At 42.4% G+C, this 19,097-nt stretch overlaps 2 protein-coding genes across 6 annotated transcripts; one reads left to right on the top strand and one right to left on the bottom strand.

Annotated features, from left to right (window-relative positions):
* The first annotated feature begins 576 nt into the window (after positions 1–576).
* LOC114428764 (proline-rich protein 5-like) lies at positions 577–11,132 on the top strand. 5 transcript variants are annotated; one of them, XM_028397482.1, is made up of 11 exons: positions 577–760; positions 2,872–2,954; positions 4,357–4,521; positions 5,358–5,438; positions 5,987–6,093; positions 6,751–6,842; positions 7,261–7,401; positions 9,669–9,813; positions 9,930–10,235; positions 10,308–10,421; positions 10,478–11,132. In XM_028397482.1, the coding sequence occupies exons 2-11, from the start codon at positions 2,929–2,931 to the stop codon at positions 10,576–10,578; spliced, it is 1,278 nt and encodes a 425-aa protein (XP_028253283.1). In that variant the 5' UTR covers positions 577–760; positions 2,872–2,928; the 3' UTR covers positions 10,579–11,132. The 5 variants fall into 5 exon arrangements, with proteins under 5 accessions (XP_028253283.1, XP_028253247.1, XP_028253265.1 ...); XM_028397446.1 differs by having other exon boundaries at positions 10,308–11,132; XM_028397464.1 differs by lacking the exon at positions 577–760 and adding an exon at positions 1,784–1,926 and having other exon boundaries at positions 10,308–11,132.
* Positions 11,133–14,128: 2,996 nt separating this feature from the next.
* LOC114444481 (kelch-like protein 10) lies at positions 14,129–17,374 on the bottom strand. The gene is made up of 4 exons (XM_028419083.1): positions 16,943–17,374; positions 14,837–15,424; positions 14,567–14,716; positions 14,129–14,452 (listed from the first exon to the last, which is right to left on the bottom strand). Exons 1-4 carry the CDS (start codon positions 17,357–17,359, stop codon positions 14,129–14,131), a joined length of 1,479 nt encoding a protein of 492 aa, XP_028274884.1. The 5' UTR covers positions 17,360–17,374.
* Between the last annotated feature and the right edge of the window lie 1,723 nt (positions 17,375–19,097).

Genomic DNA, 19,097 nt, shown 5'->3' with positions numbered 1-19,097 from the left:
AGCTGCCAGTCTATCTGCTGAGTGGCCATCTCTATAGGCAGTAAAAGCATTCAGTGTGATGTCCAGTGTATTTAGTGGACTGCTGTTGCATTGGTTTGAATTATTTAAGTATGAATTAATCATGATGGGAGTCCAAAGTTTTCAAACAGCTTACAGAGCAGACTTTGATCTGCAATAAAATGTCAGTTCAGATAATGCTCTGAGCTCTTCCTTTCTTTTTAAAGAGGGTGTTTTTGGCTCCGAATGTAAATTTAGTTTATAGCGTCTAACAGTTCCACCCTAACCCTAACCTGCAGCACTGTCAACTACAGCACTGTCCACTTCCTCTAATGTCTTCCTCTATGTACTTAATGTGTGTAGTTTGTTCCTTAATGTGTGTTTGTTGACAAAAGTATCACTTCTCTGTCTTTTTCACATTAGTGTGTATTCCCTTTTACACTGTATACACACACACACACACACACACACACACACACTAACCAAAAACATTTCCCATACATCTCACATCGACCCTTACGCACACAGAGCCTCTTGTACGAACACACCCACGCACAGACCGTCTCTCTCTCTCTCTCTCTCTCTCTCTCGCGGGCAGTCTCTGACAGCTCACAGAACGTGCGCAACCGTCGCGCGCTGTGTGTATCTGCGCCGGGTCTGCGGAGAGTTTAGCTGCTTGACGCACACGAACACTGGAGTTTATTTTTTACCTTTTATTGTGAGGACACTTGCTTTAGCGGGAGCGAAGAAGAAATCTGAGAAAGTGAGTATGAAACTTTTGTGGAGGCGTTTTCATCGGAGAATTATAGTGAGGATAACACTAACCGCAAAAATGACACGAAAAGTTACCATAATCCAGGTCTGTGCGCAAACAGTTGCGCAGGCAGGTAGAGGAGTGTCAGTCAAGGACAGTGTAGCGCTTCAGTGTGCACTGTGGGTTGTTTTCTTAGCCAGAGACTCTAAGACAAACCTGCTGCAAGATATTTATTTTAGCACTTGTCTGTTGAAGGGTGGTAATTTCCCTGTTGTGCTGCCAGTCTGCAGAATGTTTGTGTGTGTGTGCAGTTTTGCAGTTTTCCACTTGAAGCAGATTATAGGTGTTAATTTTCAGTCGTGGAGTCCCTGACATGTACTTAACTGTCTGCTTAGAGAGAAAGAGAGAGAGAGAGTGAGTCTGGAGGAGCAAATGAGCTCAGTGGGACTGCTCAGGGAAAACTGGCTGGATGCTGAAGGAGCAAATGATCTCCCATAACCACACAGTCTATGGAACCACAGTGCCCTTAAGCAAGCCGTTAAACCACTTTTACAGCAGCCCCAGAATTAAGCCTGTACCCATGTGTGTCGCTCACTTCGGATACATTTCCTCCTGCTGGGCCAAGAGTAATAAATTTACCAGCCATCCAGGGACAACCATTGAGACTTGAGACACAGCTATGACTGTAATTCAGTTTGATTTAACCACACACACACACACACACACACACACACACACACACACACAAACACAAACATTTCAGCTTCAAGAACATGTTCATGAATACCTGTGCATCAGACAAATTACTATAAAACAATACTTGATTACCACAGAGCATTGGGTAGCTAATGGATGTAGCAGCTGTTGTAAACTATGGTGTGTGTATATTACATAGCAACAAATGAAAATGAAACTTCCAGGAAGTAAAATCTGAAACTTTGCTGATTCCCCTCAGCTTCACTCTGCTCTGTACAACAGTGTTAGTGAGTTTACTGCAAACAGAACAGTGATGCAGGTCATGACAAAGCCTCAGCCTTACCTCTTGTCTGATGCGTGTGTCATTCTATCTGTGTGTGTGTGTGAGGGGCGTTTGAGTGTGTGGCAGGATCAAATGTCTGTCTGAACCACTTTGCTGTAATTTGATTAGAATGCTGTGTCTTTTTAGCTGTACGCCGGTGAGTGGAGACACCTGTCAGTGAGTCTGTGTGTCTTTTTGTTCTCTGTTTACCACAAGTTGTTTTTGTGTCACAGTGATGGAATACAGTTTTGTCGGTAGGTAACTGTTATGCGTTTCAACCCATGTTCTCTATATTGCTCCAGTTCTGTTTGGGATCCACAATCCAGACGGTGTATGAATGTCCATGTAATGTCCGTGTTATTACTACACATTTTTTAGTGTTTTGTGTATTTTGTTTAGCCATCACAGCAGCAGAGGGGAATGGTTTTCCTTTTAAAATGTGTTTAATGTTAAGAATGTGTGTGTTTTAGGACAATCTTTACCTAACCCATGGGTTACCTAACACTGACCGCAAGCAAAAACAAAACCTAACAGAGAAACATGCTCGACTCCTACACGACCACCACATCCCTAATGACTCTTGCATGTGTGTGTGTTGACATGTCCACAACGTTTTATTTTGGCCAGAAAATAATATGAGATTATGAGAGTACCTTTAAATGTGACTTTTTTAAGTGTGCTTTTCTAAATGTGCAGTTACTGCATGCAGAATGTCATTACAGGTTGTGTGTTTCATATACAGCGGGGGCATGATGTTATGACCGAGCACTGGTTCCACACTTTAGTCCAGCAGGAGGCTAATTTTAGGCTAAACCCAGCCTTTGGCACCTCTCTGTGTCTTCAAGCTACTTCTGAAATGTTTATTTTTACAGGTTTACTACACATCCATTCATGATGGTTTTCCTCTGAGTCTGACTGCTGTCTGGTTCTATATATTTTAGGCTCAAACTATCCACAGACTTACATCTGTGTCCAGAAAGTCTTGTGCAATAGAAAGGTCTAGAAAACTGAGCACGGCTATCTAGTTTGCTGCTCGCTGGTCACTGACAAGTTATAAGAGTCAGATATTCTCACCTCATAACCCTGCTTGCTTCCTTTTCAGATGCCGATTCACTGGTGGCAGTCGCAGGGTGGTTGCTAGTCATCTGCTAATGCTAACATGGAACGAGAGGACTCATTTAGGAGGTAAGAACACACACTCTCACACACACACACACATTTCAGCCAGCAGGTCCCTTTCATTGCACAGTATTTCACTGCAGCTCCAGTACTTCTCTCTCTCTCTCTCTCTTGTCATCCTTTGGGACACACAATGGTGGGTCAACCACTCACACACACATTCCTGAATGACCTCATTCATGCTTTCACTCATGCAAACATCGTCCTTTGTTTAGTAATTAGATTGCAACCTTTTCTCTTTCACATCTTCCTGTCGATTCAGAGCCAAAAACAAAAAGAAGAATGATTTCAGGTTAAATCGGGGTCTTAAAAAGAATTGTGCTTGCAGCTGGAGTTTTTGTTACTGTAGAATTCTGTTTTCTTTTTTGAGGCATCCACCCTTTAACTTTTAAAGTAAAGTGTGTGTGAAGATTCTGAGGCAGAAAATCGAACGCTGAACCTCCTCTTCTGAGAGAATATGATAACTCATCCTCACTTTGACGTGTGTGTGTGTGCGCACACACCCAGGGCTCCTGTTTCTCACACTGACCTATTTATATGGAGTTGAACTAAGATCCAGGTTGGCAGATGGACCTACAACAACAACAACAACACACACAAATTGGGCCTGAGGCTTGTGAATACAGCTTCTGCTTGGTCTGGACCCCCCCCCCCCCCCCCCCCCCCCCCCACACACGCAGTAAGAGACAGACCAAACAGGAAGCTAGAAAGTGGAAATGTGCGTCACCTTTAAATCCTTCCCCTCCCTCTTGGCAGCTCTGGAACCTCAAAGGGTTTCTTTGTTTGGCTGGCACAAAAGCTCGCAGGGTCACATGGCTGGCACGGACTGGCAAAATGAGAGAGAGAAAGTGAGGTGAGGTGGGAGAGAGAGAAGGTAGAGAAGGTGGGAGATTTTAAGAGAATAGATCAGTGACACACTCACACAGTCATGGAGTGGGGACATGTGATACCTTTGCAGTTGCTAGAGTAAGTTCTATCTTCATGTGTTTAATGTGATGTGATTTAGCTGTGATTAAAGATGGATTCTTTCATGGTAATGAACTGGAAGCTCTCCTTTCTTCTTCCTGTGCCCCTGTACACCCTCTTTTCTTTTCGGTTGTCTCTGAGCTTTTACTGATCCTTTCTTTTCATTCATTTACTTTTTTCTTTTTTGCACCTTGTTTCACACACACACACACACCCCTCTTACATCATCCTTCCTCTTTCTTCAGTATACTGCCCTCTCTCTCTGTTTCCACACAGTTTTTTCCCCTTGTCCTCACCCTTACTATCTACTCACCTGTCCACTCGGGTTAGAATGCAGGTTTAGCTTCACTATTTTTGCCATTAAAATTTAAGTGCAAATACTGAATGACAGTTTGTACTTATTTTTGATTATTTCCTGTTTTTCATCCATTTGGCCTTTAAGGAGCCTCCACAGTAAACTGAGGTTGGCCACTGGCTCGTCCTCCAGTCTGACTGACCTCTCCCAGGCAAAAAACCCAGCAGGAGGGGGGGAGAAAGGTGGAGAGGAGTGCAGCAGGGACAAAGGGACCCAGCAGAGGAGGGCTGGGGCCAACGCCACCTGGAACAGGTTAGAGTGTAGTGTGGTTTTACATGTTCGGGCGTCAGTGTATGTGCATTTTCTTTCCTATTGCAGAAAGCTCTGTTATTTAGGTTATTATTATGAACCTCTCCTTCCAGTAGGCTCTCTGTCTGTCCTCCCTCAGGGTCCATTACTGCCCCTTTTCATCGCCATCCATCCCTCTATTCATCTCATTCTGCCTCATAGACTCTTTTCTGCTCTGGTCTCTTTTCTCTGGCTGTTTCGGCTTTATTTCACACTGGATGGCCTAGAGGGGAAAGTGAGAGCTGTCAGGCTGTTAGGGTAGTTGGAGAGGGAACAACAAAAGCCAGACTAGAGCCTTCAATCAAACAAGTTCCTGACCCTTACAACCTTTTTCTAAAAGGAGACCTTACAGAGTGTGAATCATGGGTAAAGCTCGCCCAGGAAATTCTGATGTTGGCATTTTACAGCCTTCAAGGTCTCATTTTATACCCACTTTTACCTAGTTAAAGCCTCCACAGAATCTGCTTTTGAGGTTTTAGCTCAGAATACCTCACAGATGGTTCAGTCTACTGCACCTGCTTTTCAGGCAGGCTCTTTTAGCATGTGTAGCTTTAATGTTAATAGGCTGCTGCTCTCTGTTTTTAAAAGCGTTTCATGCTGGTACTAGGAAAAACACACAGTAACAAGAGCACTGGAGTTCATGATCTAGCTGGGGGCATATCCCCTTATGACATCATAGTCATCAAGTCACACAGCAGAAACTGCTCATTTAACCTCCTTGATTTTTGCACATTATGTTACTTAAGTAACAGTAAGTGTAAGTGGAGTTTCTGATTGCTTCTTTTTGTGTTGTCTCACAGCATCCACAACGCAGTGATATCTGTTTTCCAAAGGAAGGATCTGGGAGAAAATGAACTCTACACTCTGAATGAAGGTGTCAGGTCAGCCCTCTGTCTGTCTGTCTGTCTGTCTGTCTCAGTTTAATGGCTTTATGAATTTTTTCAACTTGATCTGGTTTTGTTTTCAGTATATATGTGAAAGTTAGTGTATGAGGGGGTCTGTGATTGACCCTAACGCTTTAGCTCAGGCGTTTGACAACACAATGACATTTATTACATTAACACCTGTGGAGGTGTGTTTTGTGTGTAATGACAAAGAGCCTGAGGGCAGTCTGGGCTGTCTCTGTGTTGTGTAAATATGACATACACAACACATGTACAGACATTAGTTGCTGCAGCAGTCCTACCTGTAGTGAAAATGAAAAATGTGAATTTTGTCCAGTGATATCATAAAAGTAAATGAGCCTTCATGCTAATCTCTGTTAGCCTTTGTTAAGAGTTTATCAGTGAAAAGCCGGCTGCTGTGTCTTTTCTCATTTCCTGAACCTGCTGCTGTTCAAACACTGCAGCTTGCAGTCATTACATCTGCTTATCTTTGTTTTAAAATACTAGTGTGTGTCCACATGCTCTGTCACTTGTGTATATTGTAGGCAGCTACTGAAGACCGAGCTGGGCTCCTTCTTCACTGAATACCTTCAGAACCAGCTGCTCACTAAAGGCATGGTCATACTGAGAGACAAGATTCGCTACTACGAAGGTACACAAACATGCAAAAGTGTTTTTATCTCAAGGTGATGGAAGTCACCTCAAGGAAAATAATCATTGCCTAAAACCCCCAAAACAGAGTTAACCCTATTAGTTAACTATTAGTTTAAACTGTGAGAACATTGCCTTATCGCTCTACCCTGCCTCTTCCTGTGAAATGACACACACCTGCACACACACACACTATAGAGATCAGTAATAATGAAATCAATTGGTCGTCTTTGTTGTGGTAAATTTGTGACCTTTATTTTAACACCTTTGACATGAGTGAGCAGACACAGATATACACAGTGACTCATATGCACACAAATGGAGTGTAAACGTTCCAGAGCTGTCGTCACAGCAGCTGGACAGGAAGTAAATGTTTACATCAATGAGACGTTTAAGATGAGACATGATAAGCTTGGTATGAATCAATAAAGAGTAGCAAGAAGTTTACACTGTGTGTCAAATCTGAATCCAAAATGCTGTTGAAGTGACGCCCATTTACACAGGACCAGTAATAATAGGTGGCCAGTAGTTGACATGAGAGGGTTCACAGGTTTGGTCTTGTGCAGCATTACAAACATGTAGCAGCATTTCTTCTGACAGTCATGCTACAGTGATGTCTCTGCCTCTCCTGATTGATTGACTATCTTCCTGGTTTTAGGTCAGAAGTTGTTGGACTCCCTGGCCGACACATGGGATTTCTTCTTCTGTGATGTTCTGTCCATGCTGCAGGCCATCTTCTATCCTGTGCAGGTACACACACACACATCAGCTCATAAGAGTTCTAGAGCTCTTTGGTTACACAGATGTTGCCTTTGTTTGGAGAAAGCAAGGAGAAACTTATATACCCAAATAACATGGTTCCAACAGTCGAACATGGTCATGGCAGTATGATGCATGTGGGGATGCTTTAGTGCATCTGGAACTGGGAATCTAAAGCATACATCCCTTCTTCTGCTTAAGAGATTTACCTAAAAAGAATGGGCTAGGATTCCTCAGGAGACAAACCTCAAACTCATCAAAAGTGACTCTGGGCTGTAATCAATCAAAAAAGGATACTACTGGCTGTTAGCATCATGGCAGCTTAAAATTTGGAAATGATTAATTAGTAGTTAGTTTGCTCTATTAAACAGAACATTTTGTCTTCATCTGTATGTGTGTGTGTGTTCAGGGGAAGGAGCCGTCGGTGCGTCAGCTGGCTCTGCTTCACTTTAGGAACATCATCACCTTAAACCTGAAACTGGACGAGGCACTGTCTCGACCCCGAGCCAGAGTTCCTCCCTCCATCATACAGATGCTGCTAATTCTACAGGTACACACACACTTTCACGCTGTCTCCCTCATCTACACACAAACATCCATGACCGGTGTGAGGGAAGAGGATAAACGGCAACAGATGGGGAAAGAGGAGCAGAGGAGCAGATGAAGGTCGGCCTTTTTTTTCTTTTCTTGCAAAGGGATCTCACAGGAAGTAATCTCAGTGTCTTCCCATGACCAGTCGGTACCCTCTGCACCCGCCCTGATCTGTGTTGGTCTCTGTGAATTATCCGTGTTTACACAGTCATTTACCGCCATGATTTACTCACAAATCCAAAACCTAGCCTGGCAGTTACAATATTGAGCATCGCTGACAGCAGAGGCTTCATCTTTTCATGCCATGTAGGACAATAAAGCTGATTTGTTATTATGGATTTGGTGGCTTTTCCTTATCTTTAAATGTATTTGTAGGTTTTGCAGCACAAAAAACACATTTTTTCCACAAAAATGTACAGAACTGAATATATATTTTTAGCACATGCTGCTATACAGTTTCTGAAACTAATCCTCGATGGGTGCTCGTCAAACCTCAACAGTCACTTGTGGTTTTTGCAGCCTGGTTATGTGCACAGTTTGCAGTTGGGTTGAATTTTGTAGAGTTCTTAGCTGAATATCCGTCAGCTTGTGGAGGTTGTAACACCTCTCTCCACCAAGTGCTGAAGCTGCTAACTGTGAATTTCAGTACACCAAATAATACAGTAAGAGTACTATTACTTTAAAGATTGAAGGCATTGATAACAAAGATGATCTCATTTTATGTGTAGAAGTTAAACTGCAGATGGCACACTGGCATCGTTAAACCTATTTTCAATAATTTTTTAAGATGTACAATAAAGCAAACAATGGATGACATTTAAATATACCTGAAGGATCACAAAGTAGGAAGCCATTTATTGATCAGTAAACCAATCAAACATTGGCATAAAGATTACACTTTATGCTCCTGTAAAGCTGGGGATTACATGTTCACTGGAGTGGGTGTTTGCTTTGTGAGTCTGTGAGCGTGTTTGGGTGAGTTTGGACATCGTCGTGGTGACTCATTGACCCAAATCTGCTCCTGCCAGATTCAGGCAGAGAGGTCAGGACAGTAGGACGCAAAAATAGAAAGCACAGCATACACTATATTACTCTGTTTTACTCATCGTGTGCAGAGAAGAGCTTTGCGTTTGTCCACAGTGAATCTCATTAGACAGCAGAGAAGAACAATCAGGTAGCATCAGAGAAGTAGGTCAGCTAAGAAGGAGGTTGAGTGTAAAAGAAATCAAATTTAGCCCTTTGCTGTTTTTGCTAATTCTTGTTTCATCTGTTAGTAATTTCCCTTTCATTCTGTCAGAGCTCTGTGACGCCAGTTCACTGCAGTCTGTTCTCTTTATGTGGTTTGTTTCTGTGCTGCGGTTTCCATGCATGGGCTCAATGATTCAGAGGAACCTGACTGATCTCTTCTTTGTTACTTCAAGACGCTGGAGTGAGTGAGGTCCACGCCCACGTGCTGCGTGAAAATTTGTCTAGCAAAATTGTGGAAGAGAATCCTCTAAACATCATAGTTTGTTAACGATACCAGGTTTTATATCAACAAAGGATGAAAAGCAGGCAGCTGTTGTCAGAGATAAAGACCTTTAAAAGTCACCGTTCACAACCAACATAGGAGCAAATGGCAAACAGACACAGTTAATGATTAGCTGGTGTGCCTGATGGAGCAATTAGCTGCTGAGAATTCCCTCAGACCAAATTAGATCTGAGAGTAGAGTGAATGTTTGTGTCTGCAGCATGAGAAGCTGCTGATGTAATAACCATTAAAGTGTGTTATTGCTGTTCATGCAGTTTGTAGCACTGAAGAAAGAAGACTGAACCCTAACTCAAAAACTGATAACATTTATATTGTCAGCGGTACATTTGAATTGTGTGTTTATGTCGTTTTCTCCGGTCACATGATGGTTTTGACTCTATTTGGTAATGCTGCTGATGTTTTCTTATGCAAGTCCAAGATCGACACCAGAGTCATTCTTCTCTTCTTCTTCACTCGTGTCTCACACTTCACTGGTGTTGCCTTCTGGCTCGGTCTACAAAAACATAGTGATACACTCCATCATGTCTTAAACCAAAATCAACAAGCCTGTCAGAGTGTTTGATGAAATCAGTCCAAATGGAGGTCCTTCTTCTTTACGCTCTGCGGCTTTTAAAGTTTCCATTGCTACCAGCCAACACGCAGGAACGACAGGCTAATGCAAATGTGTGTATCTTTTTTTTGTGTCTTTGATCCAGGGGGTCCATGAGTCTAAAGGCATAACAGAGGACTACCTTCGACTGGAGGTTCTCATCCAGAAGGTGGTCTCTCCCTACCTCGGGACTCATGGTCTATATTGCAGAGATGGATCCTCCAATCTACACTGCAATTCCTGCCTGTTAGGTACGAGTGTTTGTTTCTAAATGTCCCACATTCTTCTGGTGGTGTTCTATTGCATGTTTTCAATTAAAGGTTAATCAGAATTTTAAAAAAGACAATTCATGTCTGTTTCTCTTTAGAAAAGCGGTTGCACCGCTCCTGGTCCTCCAAACCTAGCTGCTCCCCCGTCGCCAAGAATCCAGTGGTTCGTTCTAAGAGCTACAACGTGCCCATGCTGACCCCAGTAGTAGAGTACGACATAGACTTCTCTGCAGGAAGCAGCACGGGCATCAGACGACACTCTGTCTCCGAGATGACCTCCTGCGTGGAGGAGGGCGGCCCTTTGGCGAAATCCACCACCAGCCTCACCGATAACACCAGTAACACCAGCACATCCAGCCTCGCCAACCACCCCCCTGCTTTCACAGCTTCTGTTGCACCTTCAGGTAGGATGGGAAATTATTAATTTTTGGTTCAATATGTCCCAATCATCTGATCTGTTGCTGTCATTTGTGCAGACACTGTAAACTCCAGCAAAGAGCCTCAGCCCAGTGAGGCCGACAGCCCTGCTGCTCCTCACCCTCTCCAGGCTCAGCACCACTCCCCCTGCCTCCTCCCTGAGCCATCACCAGGTGAGGACACACATTGCTCCAGCTCGCTCACCTCTGAGTTGCCCTCGTCCTCCAAGGTGCCGACTCAAGACACGAGCTCCGACCCCAGTCTGTCCTCCAATCCGGAGGTCGTTATGGACAACGTCATGGAATCTTTGGACTCAGAGGTGGAGTATGACGGCATCTTCCTGGACTTCTCACAGCGTTGCTCTGGAGGGTCGACACACAGCAGAGACAGCAGCCGGCAGAGCGTGGCGTGACGCACATTTTGCATATGATGCAGCAGGGACATGCACTGAGCCGTGACTGACATTCCTCACACTCTGCTTTCTGGTGACTCCACATCATCAGGGATTCTTTCAAACTACCCCCCCCCCTTTTCAATAAATGTAACGTTTAAATTTAGCACTTTTTTAAAGGATGGACACATCAGCACTGACTCCTATGGGATATCACATCAAAATATCTGTGTGTCCTGTTTTTTCATAATCTTAATATATTTTGTAAAAAAAAAATTAAGATAGTAAAATTCTAACTTCATGTAAAAAAAACTACAGTTTGATGCAGCTTACAATATTTTATTAACTGATAATTTAAATAAATATTTTAATGAATTTTGCAGTTTCACTCCAGACTCAGTATGTGTAGTATAATATGAAGCTGCTGGAATAAAACACTTGTTAGGGCCTGAGCACGAAACATGCGAGAGCCCTATTGAAATGCAAGGAATTATTCTTGTGTTATTTTTCTTTCGCGTCATTCGACGCAGATTTGTCCCCCTGAACGTGCTCGAAAACTCACCAAATTTGGCACATAGGTCAAGCTCGTGAAAAATGGCGATCTGAAACTGTCGCCATGACTGCAACTTGCCACATGCCTCTACAGCGCCCCTTAGAATATGAAAATATTCAGCGCAACAGCTACGGCCATGAAAATTGCTACGTTGATGTATCTCCTCACTCCAGGAAACATGCCTTCGAAAAAATAATTCCACCCCTACAGGGCGTCGGCCATCTTAGAAAATCTTTGCCATGTTCCAATTCGCTCACCCCACACTTTTGCGAACTCCTCCTAGGGGAATTGCTTGATAGGGCTGAAAGTTGGTGTGGTTAGGGGTTAGGGACCAAAAGTTATCAAAAACGCAGCACTTCGTCATATGGTCTGGCTGTGGCGCCGCCACAAATTTGACCCTTCGCCAGCGCACTGGAAACAATGTATTTGTGGGTGTATCTCCCACATACTTCATCCAATGTGGATGAACAAAATCAGGTATGATAAGCCTGTCATTCTGAACAGATTGATATGCTAATGAGCTGATAAACTCATAGCGCCACCTACTGGCAGTATGAATTGTGTTCAGGCTGATTTCCATGTTCCACACCTTGTATTTGAACAAACTCCTCCTAGGGAAATACTCTGATAGACCTGAGATTTTGTCACATGGTTCTGAAGACATGGTTAAGCAAAAGTTATCAAAAACGCAGCTCGATGTTACACTGTGTGGGCGGGGCAACACCACAAAGGTGACCCTTTGCCACCATAGAGAAAGCTGCTGTGTTTGATGATTTATTCATCCTGCCTGCCTCTTACTCTATCATGACATCAGCCCCTGTGCACCTTTTCATATCACATTATCGTCATATGTAGGCGTGGCCACATGGCTCAGCAGTGTCCCCTAGTATGAGATCTGAGTCCCTGTTTGACCTACAGACATGAAAATCGGTACACGTATGTATCACCTCTAGACGAGAAAAAAAGTCTCTTGAAGGCATCCTCTAAAATGCACAGGAAGTCCGCCATTTTGCAAAAACTGCGCCATTTTGCATTTTTCACTCCCCGCACTTTTACAAACTCTTCCTAGGGGATTTGTCCAATCAACCTGAAAATTGGTCTGGTTACTCTTAAAGCATTAGGGACCAAAAGTTATCAAAAACGCAACACTTCATCATACTGTCTGGCTGTGGCACCCCCCTGTGAGAATAATAGGATTATTTACTAGAAACTCAGTTTCTACCATTTTTACTAGGTGGGTTACTCCAATTTGAATGTTTCTAAAGGACCAAAATTCAACATTAAGAAATTTGAGTGATATTGAGTCGTGGAGAGATTTCCAGAGGTTCAGAACAGTTTTACATTCATAAAACATGTGCTCAGTTGTTTCTAAGTTAGTTTTACAAATGTAACAGTTTTCTACCACCAATTTAAATCTTTTTTTTCATAAATTCGTTTAAAAGGGTAAATATTATTCATAATTTTAATTTTGGAGAAATTGGGAATTTTAAATATTTTGTGTGAATAGATGCTATTTCAGAATTATTATAATCTTTAGGAATAAGTGAGCTTTTTTAAAACCTGGATATAATGAATTTATCAAGTACTTTTTAAAAAATGTATTGTTACATTTGTTATCTATTAGGTCTAAACCATCTATTTTCACTTTATGTAATTTTGGGGTTGGTATATCCTCCATATTTGTAATTAACTGGATAAAGACTGTTGGGATATTCTGTGAAACATTCTTATAAATCTCATCAGAACAATTCAAATTATATTTGGCATTAAAATCTTTTACATCAAGAACAAAACCATTTCCATAAAAGCAAAAATGCTGCTTTACACTCAATTTGCACTTTTGTAACACAATTTGCAAATGTATAAATATAATCCACTTCACAGCACTATTTTTGCTGAACTGTAAACACAACTCACTGCTTTACACACAACTTCCAAATGATCAACACACTCCTAGTAAAACTACACACATGTATGGCTGGTATTTACACTATTTTGCCAACTGTCTGGCTACACTGTCACATGTGAGAACTGTTTTACATCATTAGTTCACTTTGCAATCAGCATGAGCACTGTGAATAAGCCACAGGTAAGCTTCAGTGTGGAGAACAATGGAGGAAGAAGAAGACTGAGAAGAGTGAGAATTAGAGGAGGATGAGGACATGAGGAAGCAGGAGGAAGAGGAGGAAGACGAAGACGAGGTGAATTTAGAGGAAGAGGACGAGGAGGTGAAGAGGAAGGAGGAAGGGTAAGAAGAAATAGAATTACTGATGTCATCAGAGCTACAATAGTGGATCATGTGATCAACCATGGAATGACCCTGAGGGAAGCTGGACAACGGGTTCAGCCTGAGCTGCTACACTGTAGCAAGCATCATAAGGACATATTGATGAGAATGGGTTAGTACAGTTCCTTCACACTAAGTTGTAGGTGTACCATACTCTAATGAGAAAAACAACAATACTGTACATGTAAACTGAAACTGTTACTCCACAGAATTGCTAGACATCCAGCATCTGGAAGGAGCAGCACTCCAGGAGATATTTTCTCCGGTGCCTTGGACTAGAAGGCATTGCATGCAATGTTGATGAAATTCTGTGGCCGGACCCAGACAGACGACAAGACTGATTTTCTCTCTCTCTCTTTTTGAAATTCTTGAAATTGTATGTTTTCTTGTGTTGTTGTGTTTTGATGTGTGTGAATAAAAATATTTATACATTAATATTCACTCTCCTTTGGCTCTGTTTTTTTTTTTTTTTTGGTTTCTACATCTGCCTCTCGAGCTGCCAAATGTTCCATATGTTCACCAGGCAGTTGCCAATGCTGTCTGTCAGCTCCTGCTGTTTGGTGCTAAAGTAGGTAAAGGGGAGTTTAGAGCCAAGTCTCTGAAAGCAGCCGCCTCCTGTTTATTCATTTATTCATTCATTTATTCATATTTATACAAGATTCAAGAAATCCCGAGGGATGGTATAGTCGGCCATGTTGGGAAGACCAGAAAGCACACAGCAGCTCAGATCGCTGCGACTGATGTCCATGTCGCAGGCCTGAGACCACTCATTCATCTCACTGTCATAGTACTCAACATTAGAGGTGGTGTGGAAGCCATTGAAGCCCCCGACAACAAAGAGCCGATCCTCAACTACTTCGATGCCAAATTTGAAGCGGGGGGTCATCATGGAGCACACGTTGTGCCAGGTGTTGGTGTGAGGGCTGTAGACCTCAGCAGTCTGCAGACAGCCTGTTACATTACAGCCACCAACCTTTGGAGTCAAAGATGAGAAAAAGATGCATCACTTATCAATTCAATCACATAAAAAACTAGCCGCGATAAACCGCTGATGAAAGCTGGTGACACATTTCTTTCATGCACTTACTGCATAAACACGGCTGTCGTATGCAATTACTCCTAGTCCACTGCGCCGGTTGCCCATGGGAGAGATCAGGGTCCACTGTTTGGTCTCTGGGTCGTAGCACTCTGCTGTTCGCAGGCACTCATTCCCTCTATATCCACCACATATGTAGATCTAAATACAAAGGGGGGGGGGGGCAATAAGAAATTGTCATTTTTGTTGGCTCAACCTGGCAGCAGTGTTTTGTAAACAAATCTTTCTGTCCTCTGTTATGTTCCATTGTGTTCCACCCACCTTGCCATTGAGTGCTGTGCAGCTGGCGTCGCTCCTCTGCTCATGCATGGGTGCAATTTCAAGCCACTGGTTGGTTTCTGGCTGGTAGAACTCAGCACTGCTGAGATATGTGTGCCCATTAGAGCCTCCCATGGCATAGATGCACCCATTCAGCACAGTCACACTCACAGAACCACGGCGATAGTGCATCGGTGCCACCTCTTGCCATGTCCGTGTGCTCAGGTCAATCCTGCACACACTATTGGTGGCTATGAACACCCGGGCAAAGCCACCAACACAGTAGACATGCCCACCGAGGAAGGCTGCACCATGGAAACTGCGAGGAACCTCAGAAAGGTTTGTTATGTTCATCCAGTGATTTGCACGGACGTCAAATGCCTCGATTACATTAGTTAGATCAATGCCACTGCTCTTCAAGCCTCCAATGGCCAATAGAATGGCAGAAGGCAGACGAGGCCGACCGAGGATTCTGTCTTTGCATTCGATGACCTCAGAGACCATGGCCTGGCACCTCAAGTTGTCCGTCACCAGCTTATTGGACAGCACATGACTCTGTATGTACTCTGTAGGCATCATGCTCAGCCTGACCTACAACAATACAGAGAATAAAGAGAATATAACTTAACAGTCTGTGTCAGAATGAATAAAAATACATAAAAAAAAAATCATGGTTCCTAATAAAGAACATCACAATAAATACAACAAGTAAAACAATAAAATAATGGTCAGTTATTCGAAATGCTATTTGCAACCGGAATAAACGAGATCTTCATTCTCTTTGTTCTACATCGTGTCAGTCAGGATCAGTGGTGGAAAGTAACCAAGTATTTGTACTTTGTTCCTGTACGTAAGTAAATTTTTATGTATTTATACTATATATACTATACTAATAGTGCATACTTTAACTCCATTATGTGTTGCAGCTGTTACCTGTACCTTCTACTCCACTACATTTCTACAGTGTTTGTAGTTACTTGTTACATTTGATGAACACAGTGCTGGACTGATGTGAGGTCAGACTCTGTATGGAGGTGGTGTCACGCTGCCAGCTGTGTTTCTATAATAAGCCTCAGTCATGATGCCGGTGCTCTGGCTCAGTTAGCTAACTAGTTAGCTGCTGTCTGCTAACACAGATTCATCCATTAATGTCTGATTAACATTATTAATCATAACATTAATCTCAGCAGGAATACTGACACAGTAAAAATGCTGAATGCATGTTTTTTATTAGCAGCCTCTCTGTTCACTTGATGCCCACAGCCTGCCTCATGACACACAGACCTGTCCATAGCTGCTTATGGACTGAAAATGTAAATTAAAGGTAGGGTAGGAGATTTCATTCTGATGCGCTTTTTGTGCGCTTTAAATTAGTATAACTTCTCTTTACAATCTGATAGCAACCGATTAGTTTGGCAGTTTCGCTTTAAAACGAAGAACATTAATCATCTGTTGAAGCTATAAAACGCTAAAAACATCAGCCAATCCTACGAGGCCCCCCTGCGCGTATAGTTTGCTGGTTGTCACTCTCTTCCTGCTCTGCGCGCACCAGAGAGGTACGTGCATGATGGCCGAAGTCACAGACTGGTTGGCTGACTCTCACTGAGTTTTCAGAATCTCCTACCCTACCTTTAACTACACATTGTCCATTTTAATTTTAAGATGATTTCTTATTATTTTAACCTGTTCAGATCCTTTGCAATGGAAATCAATACTATATATTCAGTGTGTGAGTACTTTTAATACTTTAGATACATTTAAAACTAGTTAAGACCTTTACTTAGTACCTTACTTTACTAAGGTTTTGGAAAAGATGATGATTTGCATAAATTCTCCTCCATGTTCAGAGTTACCCAGAATACCAGCATGCACATGAGCACAATGCGTCACTCAGGTAGTCTGTGTTGCTTTCTATTATCACTCATCAGAATAGATGATATTGCACCTTCTGGCCTATAAAAGGGTAAAGGATGGCTGTACTGGCCATCATCATGACATGGAGCACATCTAATAACTGATAACCCTGTATTGGGCTGAGGTTGGCTTTAGTCACTGTCTTGAAATAGATTAACCTATAATATGAAAGTTATAATGTATAATATAAAGTACCTCTGACAAGAGAATATCTGCATATCCTTCTCTTTCCTGAGGTTCATGTGTGATCCACCGAATGATGGCCTCAAACACAGCAGCCTCCTTTCTCACATTGAGGTCGTCACGGCTGATAATGTCACTGACATCCTGGGCTGAGAGCTGCAGGAACTCTTCGCCAAAAACCACTTCCTCAAAGTGACTGAGGACATAGTGGAAAACCTTGAGGTGCAGTTCAGGGGTGTGGTAGTTTTTTGTGAACTGCCAGATGCCGATGCAGTTGTGTGGGCAGAGTGTCTTTTCAAAAAAGTTGCAGCATATTTGCACCAGCTTCACTATATTGAGGTAATCAGCTGCCATGAAAAGCCTCTGTGCATTAGACTTTGTCACGTTAACAGAGCCGGTGTATGCAAATTCAATGATGAGCTCCATCATGTCTGAGGATATGTCAGCAATACTGAAGACTTTCTTGTCAGGTTCAGACCAGCTTGTGAAGAGAGCTCTGAAAGACACAGAAAAAGTTCCACAACATTATACACCACTTTTAGATACTAAAATTAGTCACTAAGTCACTGGTGGATTTATGGGTAACTTTATTCAACAGTCTAAAAGGTCTAAATCTGATGTAACATTATCTAATTCACTTATGACTTCCAAACTATACATCAAGTTTAAGTTTAAGATAAAATAAGTTTGAGCCTATAGAGGGAGAAATCATTATTAGATGCTTTACAGTTTGTTGCGGTTGCTAACAAGCATTTGTCACATTTTCAGAACAGAGAGACAATGAGACTGATTTTCTCTCTCTCTCTCTCTCTTTCAGTGAAATTGTATGTTTTCTTGTGATTGTTTTGATGTGTGTGAATAAACATTCATACTTGAAATTTGAATCCCTGTGTTTACAGTTAAAAAATTGACATACAGCTGATTTATGATAAATTAGGCCAACCACAGGCAAGTGCTGTGGATTCTTCAATGAAATTGACACATAAAGGAGGACCTTGAGGAGTGATGTTTTTGGGAGCGTACACATGCCCCCAAAAACATCATTTGGTGGTGGGTATAACTTGTCTGTTACAGTTTTTCTCAATTGTTTACACACAAATTCTGGTACTTGAGACACAATGACCACAACATGTAACTCATTTACCAACCCCCTGAACCAATTCTGCTAAACTACAAGCACAGTTCCTGCTTTACACCCAAATTGTAGTTCTAAAACACACTTATTTCAAAACACGGCACACACAATTCTCTGCTTTTGGCACAATTTTCATGCAGAACATATCTTGTTTTCACAAGGAACACACTGCCATTCAAACATGCACAATCAGTGGCGGTTTTGGGCGTGGGCAAACCGGGCAGTCGCCCGGGGCGGCATCACACAGGCGGCGGCACGAGCAGTTGGAAAAAATATAATTTGTGCTGCGGTTTTCTATGTATATTATCGATCACTGTGTACAGAAGCTGTGAGACGAGGGGAGGGGGCGCGGGGGACTGCTCACCTCTAGGTCTCCAAACGGAACGACAGGGAGTGAAGGAGGGAGGTCTCACTCTGTCCTGATAGCGTGCGTCACTGCGTGTTTGTGTATAGCAGCGAAATAGTGAGAGGTCTTATCGTTAAGATTATTACAGTTTTTTCTGATTGCTTAAACACTAACAATGATTCTTATAGCACAATTTCTAAAACTATTAATAGTTATAGCAAAATCACTCACTGAGTTTGCAAAACTAAAAGCCAAAAAACTGCTTTACACTCAATTTGCACTTTTGTAACACACAATTTGCAAATGTATAAATATAATCCACTTGACAGCACTCTTGTTGCTGAACTGTAAACACAACTCACTGCTTTACACACAATTTCCAAATGATCAACACACTCCTAGTAAAACTACACACATTTATGGCTGGTATTTACACTATTTTGCCAACTGTCTGGCTACACTGTCACATGTGAGAACTGTTTTACATCATTAGTTCACTTTGCAATCAGCATGAGCACTGAAAATAAGACACAGGTAAGCTTCAGTGTGGAGAACAATGGAGGGAGAAGAAGACTGAGAAGAGTGAGAATTAGAGGAGGAACATGAGGAAGAGGAGGAGGACGAAGACTAGGAGGTGAATTTAGAGGAAGAGGATGAGGAGGTGAAGAGGAAGGAGGAAGGGTAAG

The sequence above is a fragment of the Parambassis ranga genome, chromosome 2 (assembly GCF_900634625.1).
Source record: "Parambassis ranga chromosome 2, fParRan2.1, whole genome shotgun sequence".
NCBI classification, from domain to species: Eukaryota; Metazoa; Chordata; class Actinopteri; family Ambassidae; genus Parambassis; species Parambassis ranga.
This window is presented reverse-complemented; position numbering and strand designations above follow the sequence as displayed.